At 60.2% G+C, this 14,828-nt stretch overlaps 1 protein-coding gene across 9 annotated transcripts in view; it reads left to right on the top strand.

Annotated features, from left to right (window-relative positions):
• Positions 1-14,828, top strand: part of TUB (TUB bipartite transcription factor) — a 78,752-nt gene that overhangs the window by 53,190 nt on the left and 10,734 nt on the right. For 4 of the 9 annotated variants that reach the window (XM_053924284.1, XM_053924282.2, XM_053924288.2 and 1 more), the window contains 3 exons: positions 10,373-10,424; positions 10,894-11,056; positions 14,205-14,351. In XM_053924284.1, the coding sequence (XP_053780259.1) occupies positions 10,373-10,424; positions 10,894-11,056; positions 14,205-14,351 (362 nt within the window). Of the gene's footprint in view, positions 1-369; positions 697-10,372; positions 10,425-10,893; positions 11,057-14,204; positions 14,352-14,828 lie in introns of those variants that run through there. The other 5 variants (XM_053924285.1, XM_053924283.2, XM_053924286.2 and 2 more) reach the window with 4 other exon arrangements.

The following is a 14,828-nucleotide window of genomic DNA, read 5'->3' as shown; positions in this document are numbered from 1 at the left end:
CCTAACCCACATGCTTCCCCCTACTCTCCCTCCCCGCCGCCAACTTGAGCAGCGGCTTCCCATCCCTTAGTGGAGACAGGTAGGTAGGTGTCAGAATTATCCCCGTTTCCCTGAGGAAGGAACTGAGGCTGGGAGGGCGGGGGACCTGCCCAGCGACGGCGCGCACCCACCGCGGGCGCGGGTGCCGGTGCGGTCACACGCGCGGAGCCTGCCTCGCGACGGTTTCGGGAAGGGGGCAGGAACGTTTGGGACGCCCAGCCGGCCTAGGGGTGGGGTCTCCGCTGGGGCGGGGCGAGGGAGGAAGAGCGGGCGCCGCCCGCACGCAGTGCTCCTACCCTCCGCGCTGGCCGAGCCGCTGTAGCCGCGCAGGGCGGTGGGGTCCGCCTCTCCCACTTCCACGCGCGCGCGCGCGCCGCCCGCCCTCGCACGGCTGCCCCGCGCGCTCTGCCGTTTCTTTCATCGCTCCGCGCCGTGCCGGCAACTGCTCGCCGAGCCTGCGGCCGGGGCCCTGGCGTGCGGCGCGGGCCTCGGCGGGGCCCAGCGCCCCGGCCCGGGAGGATGCGGCCCGGGGTGGCCAGGGAGCTGAACAGGGCCCCCGCGCCGGCCCCCGCGGACCCCGGCCTCCGGAGCCGTAGCCGCCGCTCCGCCCCCGAGAGACATGACTTCCAAGCCGCATTCCGACTGGATTCCCTACAGGTATGCGGGTGCCGGTCCTCACCCTCCACTGCTGAGGGCATCGGTCAGGGTCGAGGGCTCCGGGCCCGGGGCGCGGGTTACCCTCTCCATCTAACCCAGAACCGGGAGCGCGTATTGGAGGCGCTTGTCCTTCCCATCCCAACTTTGGGGGCCCCAGCAGACTGAACCTGCCTCCCCTGCTCCACCCCTTATCCTTCAGGGTTGCTGGATGGTGCCAGTGCTCTGGGCCTGCGTGGGCCTTATTGGGTCTGGCAGGTCCATGTGGCCTCCTGGGGAGATCGCGCACATTAACGTGAGCCCCCTCCTGGCCCCAGCACAGCGGCTCACTGGCCAGTATAGCTAGCATAGCCTTGCATCTGTGGCCCTGCACTCACGAGACTTCTGCGCACTGGGCCAAAGATGCTCCTGCTGGCCCGTTCACATAGTCAAAGTGTGAATTCCTGGAGACAGTTTTTCTGAACCACGAGCCCGAGTGGCTCGTATATGCGTGCACCATGTATCTGTATACACACACGTATGCACACATGCTCACACAGGTACTACATATGTGTGCACATACACCTATTGTATTTGGAGAGTACTTGACACCTACGACCCACTCACAAGTACTACTTATATCTGTCAGAGACTCAGAAATCCACTTGCTAACAGGACTGTATCTGGACACACACCAACTCACAATGCATAGAACTGCTGTTACATGCTGAAAGAGCACTCAAGAACTCAGGCACACTCAGGGAAGCACAGCCGGGTGCTGTGGTGTGACTCAGTGACAGCTGGGCTTTCCCACCTGTGGAGGTTGGGGTGAGGAAAGGTCTCTGGGGCTTCACAGAGGTGCAGGCCTTTCCCCCATCCACTCTACCCAATTCTCTCCGTTACCACCGGAAAGGAGCTCATTGCCATGGCAGCGTCAGATCCTTGGCCACCCATTGGCTCCTTGGTTGCCATGGAGCTACAGGGCCGTCTCTAGGCCTCCTAGAGAGGCATGTGTGTAAAAAGGGTCTCTGACTGCTAGAGTCCACTATGTCCTGGCCCACTCAGGTGCACATGCCTGTGGGTGGTAGAAACAGACCTTCAGGATCCGCCTTGTAACACAGCCTGTTCTCGGGTGGGGGCCGGGGAGCGGGGAGAAGGGGGGACCTGATTGCAGTTACTGATAGAAAATAATTCTGACAGAGCTCTTCTGTGAGTCTGTACAGACGGCATACAAATGGAAATAGAGCTGGAACCGCCTGAGGCTTTGGTAAAGCAGATCCTTCCTCAAACAAACACCTGCCCCTGGCCCAGGGATTCAAGGTTTTCTTGAGAATTGTTGTCTCTAATCTCGAGTCCTTTGGGGGCTTCACGGCTTTCCAGGTTAGAATTTGTGGGTGCCTCTCCCACCAACACACATGTGAACACACAAGTCACATATTTTTCCTGCACACACATAATCACACCTCAGCGTCTCATAAAGACCCAGGAGATAGTTCCATCAGGGGACTGGGGCCGAGGTGACTCACGAGAGCTGCTACTCCGCGGGGCCACCGAGGCTGGGGGCACAGGTAGTTTCTGGAGCATCCTGGCTTTTTGACACATGTGTCCTGACCTTGTAGAAGATAGTGCCGCCCCACAAAGTACCATTAACCTCTTGACACCTAGCGGAGGTGCTTGGATAGTGTGTCTGGGCTGAGTGGCCTCTGGTGCTGTGGAAGCACCTGTGTGGGGGTTCAGGTGGTGGGATGGTGGCCACAGGCTAACTCAGGGAGGGAAAGAGCAGCACTTGGGGCTGAGGATGGGGTGATGTGTTTAGCATCTGGCAAACTGGGGGCCAGGCTGGCTCGTTGTCTAAGGAAGCCACTCCCAGGAGCCAGGGACCAAAGCAAGTTGTAGAGTGATTGCACGGGTCTTAGAAAAAACCTGCCTCTGGAAAAGTGGGGCCTGGGAATGTGGGGTTGTCTCTGGGAAGTTGCTCTGTCCACCAATCAGTGCTCAGGGCACTGGCACCATGCAAGGAGTAATTTGGCACTTGCCCAGCCCAGGCCCACCCCCTGTTCTGTTCCTTTCTGGGGCCCACACTCCACCTTGAGTACAGAATCCTGCCGCCCCGGAAACCTAGTCCTGAGGAGCAGCTTGACACCAATGTGGCCCTGCCCTGCTTGTTGTCCCATTGCTCTGTCACCCCGGCCTTCTTGCTCTGTGGCAGGGAGAGCAGGTGTAGAGCAGGGGGCATGCTGTACTTAGATGTCGCCAGAGTCTCTTCTGCCCTGCTGGGTTCTTTCAGAGCATGCACTGAGCCTGAGAAAGTGCTGGACATAGGTTCTGGCTTCCAGAATGGGGAGACCTGGGCTGAGAGGAGGAGATGGACCTGCCTCTTGCATTCACTGGGCTGCCAGTTGCAGTCACAGCCACGTGCCTGGCTGACCACAGAGAAAACCGAGGCAGAAGGCGGGCGCGGCAGTTTACTTGCAGGAGTGGGGGGTGGGCGTGTGTGCATGGGCTCTGACGTGAGGTTTCCCTAATGTTGCCGCATGTTGGCTGGAATGTGTCATCTGGTTTGGAGGCTGGCGAGAGGTCTGTCGATTTCTCGTTAGCTCTGCTGGTGGGGGTGCTGCCCCCTTTGCGGTGCTTGCACCTGCGCTCCCTAGGCCTGGCTCAGGTCCTTTGAAACAGTGACAGTTGCTGATGATCTTCTTAAGGGTAATTGTGGCTCAGTTTTAATGATCATGGATTAATTTCATATCCTGACTTTAGAAAGAACCATTTAGTTTATAAAGTCTAACAATTGGAATAATTTGCCTTTTATTTTTTTCTATTATTACAACTAAGTCCATTTCTGCTATTTTCTCTTCATCTGTGTTCTTGAGAAGTGTTAAATGCCCCTAGTTTGTGACCTCACAACCCTGAGTTGTAGGTGGAGCGCTGAGTCGGGAAGGACTGTGCTGGGTGGCAGTGACGGCGACCCTGTCCTCGGGGCTGTCTTCTGGTCTTGCTGCCGGTGCCTGGTGTCTCTCTCAGCAGCCCATGAACTCCTGGAGAGCAGGGACCTCATGTGGTGCATGGCCGTGTGCCCAGCACGACCCAGCAGAAGCAAGACGCCCACTACTTTGAATCAAAGTGGCACCCACAGGTAGCTTTTGAGGACTTCCTGGCTTTCCTGGCTCCACCCAGGTTCTCTGCACCCTGAGGGATGTGGCACTCCCCCTTCACCTTGGGGCTTCCTGGTGGCTCCCGGTCGCAGAGCAAGGATCTCAGGCTCGAAGGGCATCCAGTGTGAATGCTCCTTGTGCACACTGCGGAATGGCCTTTCAGCAGATGCCGGCCGTGACCATTAGCAAGGGCTTCCTGAGGGGGAGCCTGAGCATGTCTCTGGGTTCCCCTCCTCTTGGCCCTTGTTAGGATCCTCCCACCACTCCCTTACTCTGCGTTCTGGGGGAGCAGAATGACAGCTGGCTAAGCAAGAACTGCTGGCTCTCACAGCTCTGCCTTTGGGGAAACCCCAGTCCCCAGATGCTGTGGCCCACCGCCTCACCTGGCGACAGGGAGGAGGAGCAGAACCTCTGCTCCTGGATCCACGGGGAATCTCTCCACTCCTTCCCCGAGCATTCTTAGGGTGTCCTTTTGCTACCACCTGGGGGTGGAAGGAGCAGAGGAAACACAAGGTAGACAGGGGCCCTATGGATGCGATGCCCGCAGCCTGCTCCACCCGCTCCCGGCCTGAGTCCAGCAGCCAGAGGCAGCGTCTGTCCCAGGTGCAGCCTGTGCAGCAGGAGCAGAGTGAGGCTGCTGTCTCCTCCCTCGGGACCCCTGCTTCCGGTCCCTCCCTGTCCCGTGGGATGGCCTTGACTCACTGACCAGGAACCTCGAGGCCGCTGTAAACAAACCCCCAGGTCTTCCCTCAGGCTGATGTCAAGTCCCGTCCTGCCTGTGTGGGCAAGACCTGGGTGTTAGGACCCACAGGGCAGACTTGACCTTTTCCTGTTAGGTTTCCGCTTGTCGTAACCTTTGCCAGCTTTTCAAGGTCTTCTGATGCCTCCTGTCTTGGCAGACAGGTTAGTACCTCGCCAACTTTATGTCACCAGAGAGGCCTGCCATGTCTTCAGGTTGTTGGTAAGCATGCTGAGCAAGAGAAGCAAGACCCTAGAAGCCTCCTGAGACTCTGGCAGAAACCTTTGAATGTTCGTCTCGGTGGACTCGCCTGCCGCTTGCCCACAGGTTGTCATCGGTTGCTGGTCCCTGAGGTTCCATGCGGATGCCTTTCCGACAGGCCTGAAGAAGACATGTGCCCCGACTTGCTGGGAACTTGGGCTTGCTCCTAGTGGTCACTTGCCTTCTAGCTACGCAGACCACCCGTCCAGCTGTTCAGCTAGCCCCTTTCGCAGTCTTGCCCGAGGCCGGAGTTGACGCGCTGACCCGCAGACTGCGGTTTCTTACCCCACCCGCACATAAGGCTGCATCTGCACAGCTCCAGCCTCGCGGCAACTCCCCGCGTGCTTTTTCGTTTTGGAGCTGTCACCAGCTGTGGCTGGTGGTCCTCTTGTGCGCGGCCAAGCAGTAGCGTCACCTGTGTCGCTTGCTGTAAAAGAGAGAGTGAGGCGGGAGTGAGTCTGGGGCATCTTTCCCAGCAGTTCCGAAATTCCCAAGTCAGGGCTGAGTGCCCCCCGCAGTTTAAATGCGCCTGGTAAGGCTGTGGGCCAGGGTGGGAATGGAGACACCTCGTCCCTTCCCCAGAGACGAGAGACGGGGCTCCTGTGAGCAGTGTGGCCCCTCCCTTCTGGAGCTGCCTGTGCCCTCCCCGCCCCGTTCCCACCCCACTGCCTTCCCTCCGCCAGGCCAGCGGTTTTCCACCCGTGTGCCGCAAGAATTTCTAAAACATGCCCTGTACCTGACTGTTTCGTCAGGGGTGCTGACCTGTTTTCCCTTAGATTATCTGCCGAAACAATGACAACAGACAGCATAACAATAGCTGTCCGGTGGGAATGAATCAAAATCATACCTTTTTAACAGTCAGATTGGCAAACGATAGGTTTTTGGTGTGCTGCAGACTTTCAGCGATCGGTTTGTGTGTGCCGTGAGGTGACAAGGCTGACAGTCGCTGCAGTAGGTGGTGGGGGCCTGGGTGAGCTGCAGAGGCAGGGGGGCTTCTGGCATGGGCACAGGGGTTGTAGCCAGGCACCCGGGTGGTCTTCCCTCCCCCGACAGCCCACTTCCTTTGCCCTGGGTCCAGCGGGGCAGCTTCCAGCTGTGACCGGAGTGGGAAGAAAGGACAGGGAGGGGGAGGATGAAGTGGGCCAGGGGAGTGGGTCTGCCTCTAGATTGGCCTGGTCCCGCGGCCTGTGGTCAGCTCAGGTGGACTAGCTGGAGCACACAGGGTACTTCTAAGAATCGGGATAACTGGCTTCCTGATTATCTGGGCCGTGTCTGGTTTCTCCAGCCCCCGGGGCAGGGGGAAGTGCACCCACCCTCATTTGTTGCCCAACACGGCCACTCGGATTCTGTCTGGCCCCAGGGGAAGCAGGGGGATGTGGACGGGCTGTCTCCCTGGGAGGTGGAGGCTCTGGGCAGAGCACACGGATTGATGGGCCAGGTTTGACCCTCATGAGCCAGTGGCCGGTGCTTTCCGGGGCCTCCCTGGCCTGGCCCCCAGCAGGAGGTGAGGGCAGGGGGCACTGTGATGAAGGAGCCACCAGGGTCAGCTGGAAGACCCATCCATCAGGGCCCTGTCTCCCGTCCGAGTCTCCTGGCGGGGCTGCAGCTGGCAGCCTGGGCTTGGCAGCGATTCCGTAAGTGGAGCCCGAGTTGTTAAAAAGCCATTACTGTCTTCTCTCGTGGCTGTCGTTTCATGTGGCCTAGAACAGCGCCTGTCAGAGACAGGTGGGCTGGGCGTGCTGGTGAGCAAGGAAGATGCCGAGGAGAGGTGCTGCAGTGGGAGACGAGAAGGCAGGCCCGTCTGGTGTGGGGCGGGGGCTGGGCCTGCTGAGGAGGGGACAGGAGCTGGGGCTCCATTCTCCCCAGAGACAGCTATCGTCATTGTCCTTGTCCTCCACAGCATGCCGCTGTCACTCACCAGGGACAGATGCAGTGTGCTCCAGACACATCTGTGTCAGGAAGAAACCCGCCGCCAGGACAAGGTGGTCCCCGCTTGGTGACTGTGGTCCACTCGGACCTGTGCAGCTCTGCTAGAAACACTGCGCTGTGCTGGGAACCTCTTTGCCCCACCACAGTGTCCGCTCCTGGGGCGGCCTCGCGTAGGTGGATTGCTGTCAGCCTCGGGGAGTGGGGAGGGGGGTCTTGCTCGGCCAGGCACGCTCATAGTCACCAGCACATGTCGCTCCTCCCCCGCAGCTGCCCGCAGCTCCAGCTCCGCTCCCCATTCTTCCCCCTGCTCTACCACGCTTGGTGGTAAGGGAGGGGGTGAGCGGCCAGCTCTCTGGGCACTTCCAGGACACCTGAGTTCCTGGAATTCTCTAGAAGCCTGGCCCTTGTAGTTGCCCATCCCCTCTGAAGGCTGGTGGTTAAGTGTATTCTATCTGTAACCTTATCTGGGGGTTTGTGTTACTATTTTTTCCTTTTAAATTGATTTTACAGAGAGAGGAAGGGACAGAAACATTGATCTGTTGTTCCAGCTATTTGTGCACTCACCGGTTGTTTCTTGTATGTGGTCTGACCAGGGATCAAACCTGCAAGCTTGGTCCCTGGCTGGTGTGGCTCAGTGCTTTGAGCACAGGCCTGCAAAGCAAGGGGTCGCTGGTTCAATCCCCAGTCAGGGCATGCCAGGGCTGCAGGCCAGGTACCCAGTAGGCGGTGCACGAGGGGCAACCACACATTGATATTTCTCTCCCTCTTTCTCCTTTTCTCTAAAAATGAATAAAATCTTAAAAAAAAAAAACAACCCCTGCAACCTTGATGTATCAGGAGACTGAGCTTCCCAGCCAGGGCAGGGTGCCCCGCGGACACCTGTGTTAATCACATGGACACCCGTGTTATTAAAGCGTGCGGCTCTCTGTCATTGTCCCCCATCAGGAAATGGAGGTGGGGACAGAGGAAAAGGCAGTAATGTTATCATGGAGAGCAGCCTCCTTCCCTGGGCGCGGCGTGGTGGTGTGGGAAGTCTGCGGCGAGGGGCAGTGGCCTGTGCAGGGAAACACCACCCACGCCCACGCACAGATAAGGGCCTGGGGGGGCGCTGGGCAGTGAGGGTGCCATGGCTGGCACCATCTTCTGTCAGTTGAGTAGCCGCTGTGACCCAGCAGTTCCATGGGTGGCATTGCTAATGTGAGCTTTTCTCTCTGTTGGATGTCCCCTTTTCTAAATGACCCGTGCACCGGGGAAGTCATCTTTTCCTGTTCAGCCGAGCCCAGTGCCGGGGATGACCCAGGCAGCGGCCTGCGCCCCCGACCCCGCCCTGTGAACGTGCAGGCTGCTGGCATCGTCCCCCGTTGGCCATGGGACAGCCTTTCTCGCGGGCAGGAAGGGGAGCCAGCACCGTGCTGTGGAGGCGCCATGGCTCCAGTGGCCAGGCCACGAGCGCGTGCCTGAGGCTACAGGCTGCCCCATTCATGCCCGGCTCGAAGCCTGTCGAGCAGAGCACAGCTGGGCCTCTGCCCATTGCCGCTGTCAGCCAGGCGTCACACGGAGCCGGCTGCAGTTTGTCGGCGCCATGGAAACCGTGGAGGAGAGCGCACTGCTGGCCCTGCAGACGGTGGAGGACGGTGCTGGTGGGACCCGCCCTTCGAGGGCAGTGTGCAAGCAGATGCTTTGCCGTTGTGCTATTCAGACAGGGCCATGATTCAGGTGGAGAGACAGGTGGCAGAGCCCTAGCCTCCCAGACCTCGCAGGGCCTGGGCACCTTGCTCACTCTCACACCTTCCCCCTTCTTTCAGCAGCCCTGTCACTGCCCTCCAGCCGGTGTGCGTGCCTTCCGTAACGGGACACTCACCGTCCCAGCCAGCCTGAGCTTTTTGGAGGAGCTGGTTCCCTGCCCTCTGGTCCTGGCAGCACCCTCGGGGGGCCCAGTGCCCCTGTGCGCTGCTGTTAGGCAGGTGGATGAGGGCACAGGGGGACTGAGGTCTATGACCAGTGTTTTCTCTGGTGCTGGGGCAGCTGGGGTTTTGGTGAATAGGGCTGTTCTGTGCTCAGCCCCAGCTCACAGCGGGGCTCCCCTGAGTGCAGAGCAGCCCATATGTCTCGTCTCTGTCTCGTGTCTCTCTCTCTCTCTCTCTCTCTCTCTCTCTCTCTCTCTCTCTCTCTCTCTCTCTCATCTCGGGAAAGGCCCTCCCGGATGGCAAGGTGGTAGGATGCTGGCAGTTTAAAATATGCAAAGTCCTCATCAGCTGTGGCCAGGGAGGTGGGTGGTGGGCCATCTGTAATCATGGACTTCCTGTCCCTCTCTGGCCAGCCCCCCAAGCCACAGAGACACAATAGTTTGAATGAGCTCAGGGGACGTTTGGGGTCAATGATTATCTCAGCCAGGAGGGCTGCTGCTGCTGCTGCCAGGAGGAGGTGGAGATGGCTCCGCCGTGTCCCCGGGGGCGATCCGCCCTCCTCTTTCCCCTCCACGCACAGTGCTCCCCTGCACACAAGCACGCCCGCCTCTTACACAGTTGTGTGCATGCACACATATCCAGGTCCATGCTCACTCAGGTAGATGCACTCACACTTTTGGACACCTTCGGGCGTGTGCGCACATGCATGAAATAGCCTTACGGCCTCACACACAAACCTCGTGCATCGGGCATGTAACCGGCCAGGGCGGCTGGGGGTTCCCGCAGCTCAGGCCCTCAGGCTCCAGCCCCACCCCAGGCAGCTGCCTGACCTTGGGTCATAGAATTTGGGGCCTAGGGCCCAGGTATGTGTCTTGGACTAGAAAGAGAATTCAGTGGTTTGAATTACCAGCTCCCTACTTGTACTATCCCTTCCTGGGAGGCAGGGCCTGGGTGAGGCAGCGCTGCCTATCCCAGCACCTTAGGGACTCCAGGCTTCGATGCCCTGCTGCTGCCTGGTGCCATGTGTGTGCCATGTCTTCTCCATGTGGCTGGTTGCCGGATGGATCACTTGTTGATGTGCCGTGTAGGCTCTACGGACGTCCCCATCTGGCCCTAGCCCCGCCCTGAGGGACTGATTAGTCCCTTGGCCTCACTCCCCCTAATAAGGGGACCCTCAGCCCCAGTCAGCAGCATCAGCATCACTCTGCCACCTGGAGAGCCAGGAGTTTGCTTTGGGCACATGGGGCGAGGGTCTGCCCCTGAGGACCCAGCTTTCTCCAGAAAGGAGGAAAGACAAGGGGACGAGCTGCTGAGACCTGAGAGTGGGCCCGAGGGGGCTGGTCCCTGGTCTGAAGCTTTGGCCTTGGGCCTGGCTTGTGCCTGATGCCTCTGGACAGGTTCCCTTGGAACCCAGCCAGACCCTGCTCACAGGCCCAAGGGGAAAGTGTCCTGTGCTCACGGGGCCCGGGCTGGCAGAGAGTCCTTGGGGCAGCAGGGACCCCAGTGGGAGATAAGCTCCCAGAGCAGCAGAAGTATGGCTCAGGCCTCTCTGCCTCAAGCTGGATCCCAAGGACTAGCCTTTCCCTTCCCTTCTCCCATGTGGACAGCAGCCTTGCTGGGGGGTTTAAAGAACCCAGACGTGCCGGGTGGGCTTTGGGCAATATCCCGGAACCTTGTAGACAGGCCCTGAGTGCCCCTCTCTCCCTCTGCAGTGTCTTAGATGATGAGGGCAGCAACCTGAGGCAGCAGAAGCTTGACCGGCAGGTGAGTGAGACGGGGCCAGGCGGAAGGATAGCCTGTCCTCACCATCCCGACCAGAGTCCGGGCTGGGGTCTGCGGGGCGCAGAGTGTGGGCTGCCCCCATCCTGGGGTGGTCCTGACTGGTGGGGAGCAGCCCTCCCAGAAGCAGCTCTCTCCTTTACCCTCCCAGCCAGGGCACAGACCAGCACATGGGGCTATGGCCAGCAGGCAGCTGGGGGGCTACAGTTGGAGGCTGGGTGTCCGTGCTGTGGCCCTGCCAGGACAGCTCCCTGGGCTGAGTTTTGCCTCCTTCTCCTGGACTCTGTGTCTTGGGACACCAGGGACATGCGGCCTTGGCCCTGAGTGGACCCCCTTGTGACCTCCAGAAGCAAGCTGAGCAAGTAGCATGGAAGCCCCCCTCCCCCTGTCGGGGGAGGCGGTGGGCTGCCCTCTCCAGCCCCATGACCTCCGTGCCTGTACGCTACCTCTGCAGCGGGCCCTGCTGGAGCAGAAGCAGAAGAAGAAGCGCCAGGAGCCCCTGATGGTACAGGCCAATGCCGACGGGCGGCCCCGAAGCCGGCGGGCCCGGCAGTCGGAGGAGCAGGCCCCCCTGGTGGAGTCCTACCTCAGCAGCAGTGGCAGCACCAGCTACCAAGGTACACCCCGCCCTTGAGACAGCCAGCCCTGGAGGCCCTGTGCTGATCTGGGTGGGCAAGGGTCCTCTGCCTGGCACGTGCAGGCTGAGCGTGGCTCCCAGCCCAGGTGCACAGCAAGGGGTTGGGTAGAGGGAGGCTGGCACCTGGGGCCCTGGGCTCCTGGGTCAGGTGTTGGAGCCAGAAGCTAAAACCTGGTGGATCTGGGAGGTCAGAAGTCCAGGTTTTTGACCTGGAGAAGTTCACGGCAGCTCCTAGGAGCAGAACCATCCACTCCCTGCCCATGTTCTGCTTCCCGAGAAGAATCCATCTTAACAGCCGGTACCAGCTCCCAGCTCGCGTCTCAGTAGACTGACACTCACTGCCCCTCCCCCTGGGCCTCCGCACCTTCCGTCGGCCTGGCTTCCAACCTGCAGGGCCCTGTGCAAGCTGTGCTGACCAGAAGCCTCCAGCTCTCCCATCTTTGCACACTGGCTTCTCAGCAGAGCCCACGGCTTGGGGGTGGCAGGGAGATTCTCTGCAGCTCATGCTAGGAGTGGGGGGAGGGGTAGCTCCCTGAACTGGGGGCCCCGCCTCCTGTAGGTTAGGGTGAGTACCCAGGGCAGGAACAGAGGGTTGGTGTCTCTGATCCTAAAGGAGGGCCTCAGACCCAGTCCCGCCTTCCCCCTGCTGGTGCAGGTAATCCCAGGGACTTTTCTGTCAGATGGTGGTGCTGAGAAGGTGGCCCCTGGCCTTCGCAGTTGGAAGGAACCTGAGATTTTTCAGGACCTGCAGTCTCCAGCCACTTGGAGCTGCTGGTAGCTGCCTGTCAGCTCAGGACTAACCGTTCTCATCTAACTGCCGGCCCCACCCCATGCCCCAGCCCCACAGCGTCTCAGGTTCCGCCAATTCTCTGCCTTGGAGGGCAGCACCTAGTGCCCAGTGCTGGCGCAGCACCCTGGACAAGGCATCTGCCGGTGGCGCAGCATGGTGCTAGGCGCTCTACCTGCATTATCTCATTCATTCCTCACAGTAACTCATTGCTGCCCACATCCATAAGCATTTGCGCTCCGAGGGCGCCCCGAGTTGTCCGTGGCACATTGCTAGTGAGCGTAGGGGCAAGGCTTTGAACCCAGGCCCGTCAGGCTCCATATGGCTTTCCACCTGGTTAAAGTTGCCTCCCAGATGGAAGGTCCATCGTAGTAATTCTGCTGTGTGGGCTTCAGCATCCAGCGCCTCAGCTGGTATGTCTCTACTCCAACTGAGAGGCCCTGCAGAGGAAGGGGACAGGGACCTGGGCCCAGCGCTACTGCCTCAGGCGGGCAGCTCAGGCTGCTCCACACAGAACCGGCCCCTGCCCTTTCCCGGCCGACACCCCCTTACTCTTCCTCGGTGAGCACTGTCCCAGGGGTAGCAGGAGTGCCCTGCAGAGAGGGCACCTGCCGTTGTGGGGCCTGGCCTGCTGCCCTGTGGGCAGCACAGCCCCAGCTCTGCCAAGCCGGGCACCTGACTGTTCAAGGTTGCACATGGGCTGGGAGCCTGCTCCTGGGACTCTGGGCCCTGCCAGGGTGAGTCATGGGCCAGCGTCTTGAGGCTTTGAGAGAGCCTGAGACATCCCTGATGTGCAGTCACTCTGGCAGGAGTTTCTTGAGCACTGAAGTGTGGGGCAGGCCTGCAGACAGGACCACAGCCGGAGACAGAGTTTCCGGTCGTGCCGCTGCCAGCCTCCTGCTCCCTGGTGATTGTGAGCAAGACACTGACCCCCGCTGGGTTCGCTTCCTCTCCTGCAAAGGGGGAAAATTCCGTCTCCAGACTTTGAACATTGCAGCAGCTCTTGAGTGTTTCAAGACCCAGCCAGCGGTGTGCTACTCTCTGCCGAGAGTCCGGAGCAGGCTGGGTCACGCCTCTTCTGTCACTCTGCTCTGAGAGGTGGACACAGCCCTCTGTGGCTGCTGCGCACCTGGGTGGCTGGCCTGGGATTGGCGTTACTTAGAGCACCTGGACCCCCACCTGCAGCTCTGGCTGCCTCCTGCGCTGCCCTCTGCTGGTCTTGGTGTTAAGTACAAGGGGAGTTTGACACAAATCAGAACCTATGGGTTTATCCTGGTAAACACTTTTTGACGCACCAGCCACGCTCATTCACATTATATATTCACCCGGCCCTTAAATGTTTACCGAGGGCCTACTTTGTGTCAGCCTCCAGATCAGAGGCCCGGGACCCAGGGTGAACACAGACGGATGTGGTCACTGTTCTCTTGGGGACCTTACCATCTGTCACAGGTGTGCTGTGTGGGAAGGACCAGGCTGTGTGGGTGAAGGGCAGAGCCCCTGCTCCCAGACAAGGGGTCGGGGAGGCTGCTCCAAGGAGCTGGAGCCTGCAGAAGGAAGGGGGCTTGGCGGGAGAGGTGGCAGTCAGACAGGCCATCCCGGCGGTGGGACAGCCAGGGCAAGGCCCCTGTGGCCACAGGGAGTGCAGCGGGCACTAGGCACTGAAGGAGCATGGTGTGCCTGGGGACGTGGGGTGGGGGAGCTGGGAGGCAAGGCATGAGCAGTTAGGCTGAGGCCAAGGGGGGGAAGTTGGAGGAACCAGACTTACAGGAGACGGTTGGTCTTTATTGTACGGAAGAGCCGTGAGAAACCGTTCCGGGACTCGGGGCAGGCTGGGGTTCCGCCCGCCATGGGGAGAGTGTGCAGGCCTCCCAGCTGTGACCCCACTGAGACCTCAGTGTGTGCAACTTCCTGTGTCCCGAGTGGTGGTCCTGCCTCGGGGCACTCTGCACCCTGGGCTGTTTTGCAAGCTTCCTTGAGTGCTTGCTCTAGCTATGGTCTCTTCCAAGACATGCAGCCTTTTCTGTCTTCGTCCACCACCTTTGATGACCCACATTCTCCCAGACACGCTCCCTCCCCCTGCCTAGGCCCAAATGGTTTGCTGGCCCAGAGCTTCAACAGCTCTGCTTCTTGGTTGATAGCAGAGCCGGCAGGCTTTTGACTGTATCACACTGGGCTGGGGGTGCCGCCTCCAGCACCGACACCTGGTAGAGATGGGGGGATACAGAGGCCCTGCTAGGGCTAGGTGTTGGGGGGCGGGGAGCTGGGAAATGTACTGAGGAGTGTGAGGGGCTCTGGTCTTACCTAGTGCCTGTTTCTCTCTCTGTCTCTGCTCTTTCCTAAGCAGTTCAAGAGGCCGACTCACTCGCTAGTGTGCAGCTGGGAGCCAGCCGCTCAACAGCACCAGCCTCAGCCAAGAGAACCAAGGCAGCGGCCGCTGCGGGGGGCCAGGGCGGGGCCTCAAGGAAGGAGAAGAAGGGGAAGCACAAAGGTCAGCTCGCCCTCCCTGCAGCCCTGCTTGGGAGCCTGGCCCCCACCGAGGGTTGGGGGAGGCTTATCTTCCTGACCTGGAGGGGCAAGGTGGGAGGCACCAGTGAAGGCACCAGATGCACTCAGGGCCCCACCCAGCTGGCTCACAGGCCGCATCTGGCTCGTGGGGTGCCTGGGCTGGCCTATGGGTGTGGAGCAGGCCCTGCAGTCGGCCAGAAAGTGAAGTCCAGCCCTGCTGTGGCCCAGGAGCCCCTGTCCAGCCTGAGAACCCTCACCTCCATCCTGACCCAGGACAGTCTGTCCCGTGGGGCTCCCTGCCTCCCACGCAACCTGGCCCACACGTGGGCAGCCTCTCAGCCATCATGTGGGCTCCTTGACTCTGGTCCCAGGTCCACCCTCTGGACCCTCACACCAGTCTGTTCCCTACTCCTCTCATTCTAAAGAGATCCTCAGAGATCAAGGACGGTTACAGTGGCCC

Source organism: Desmodus rotundus, chromosome 5 (genome assembly GCF_022682495.2).
Source record: "Desmodus rotundus isolate HL8 chromosome 5, HLdesRot8A.1, whole genome shotgun sequence".
In the NCBI taxonomy this organism is placed as follows: domain Eukaryota; kingdom Metazoa; phylum Chordata; class Mammalia; order Chiroptera; family Phyllostomidae; genus Desmodus; species Desmodus rotundus.
The sequence above is the reverse complement of the archived record's forward strand: the minus strand, read 5'-3'. Positions and strand labels throughout refer to the sequence as shown.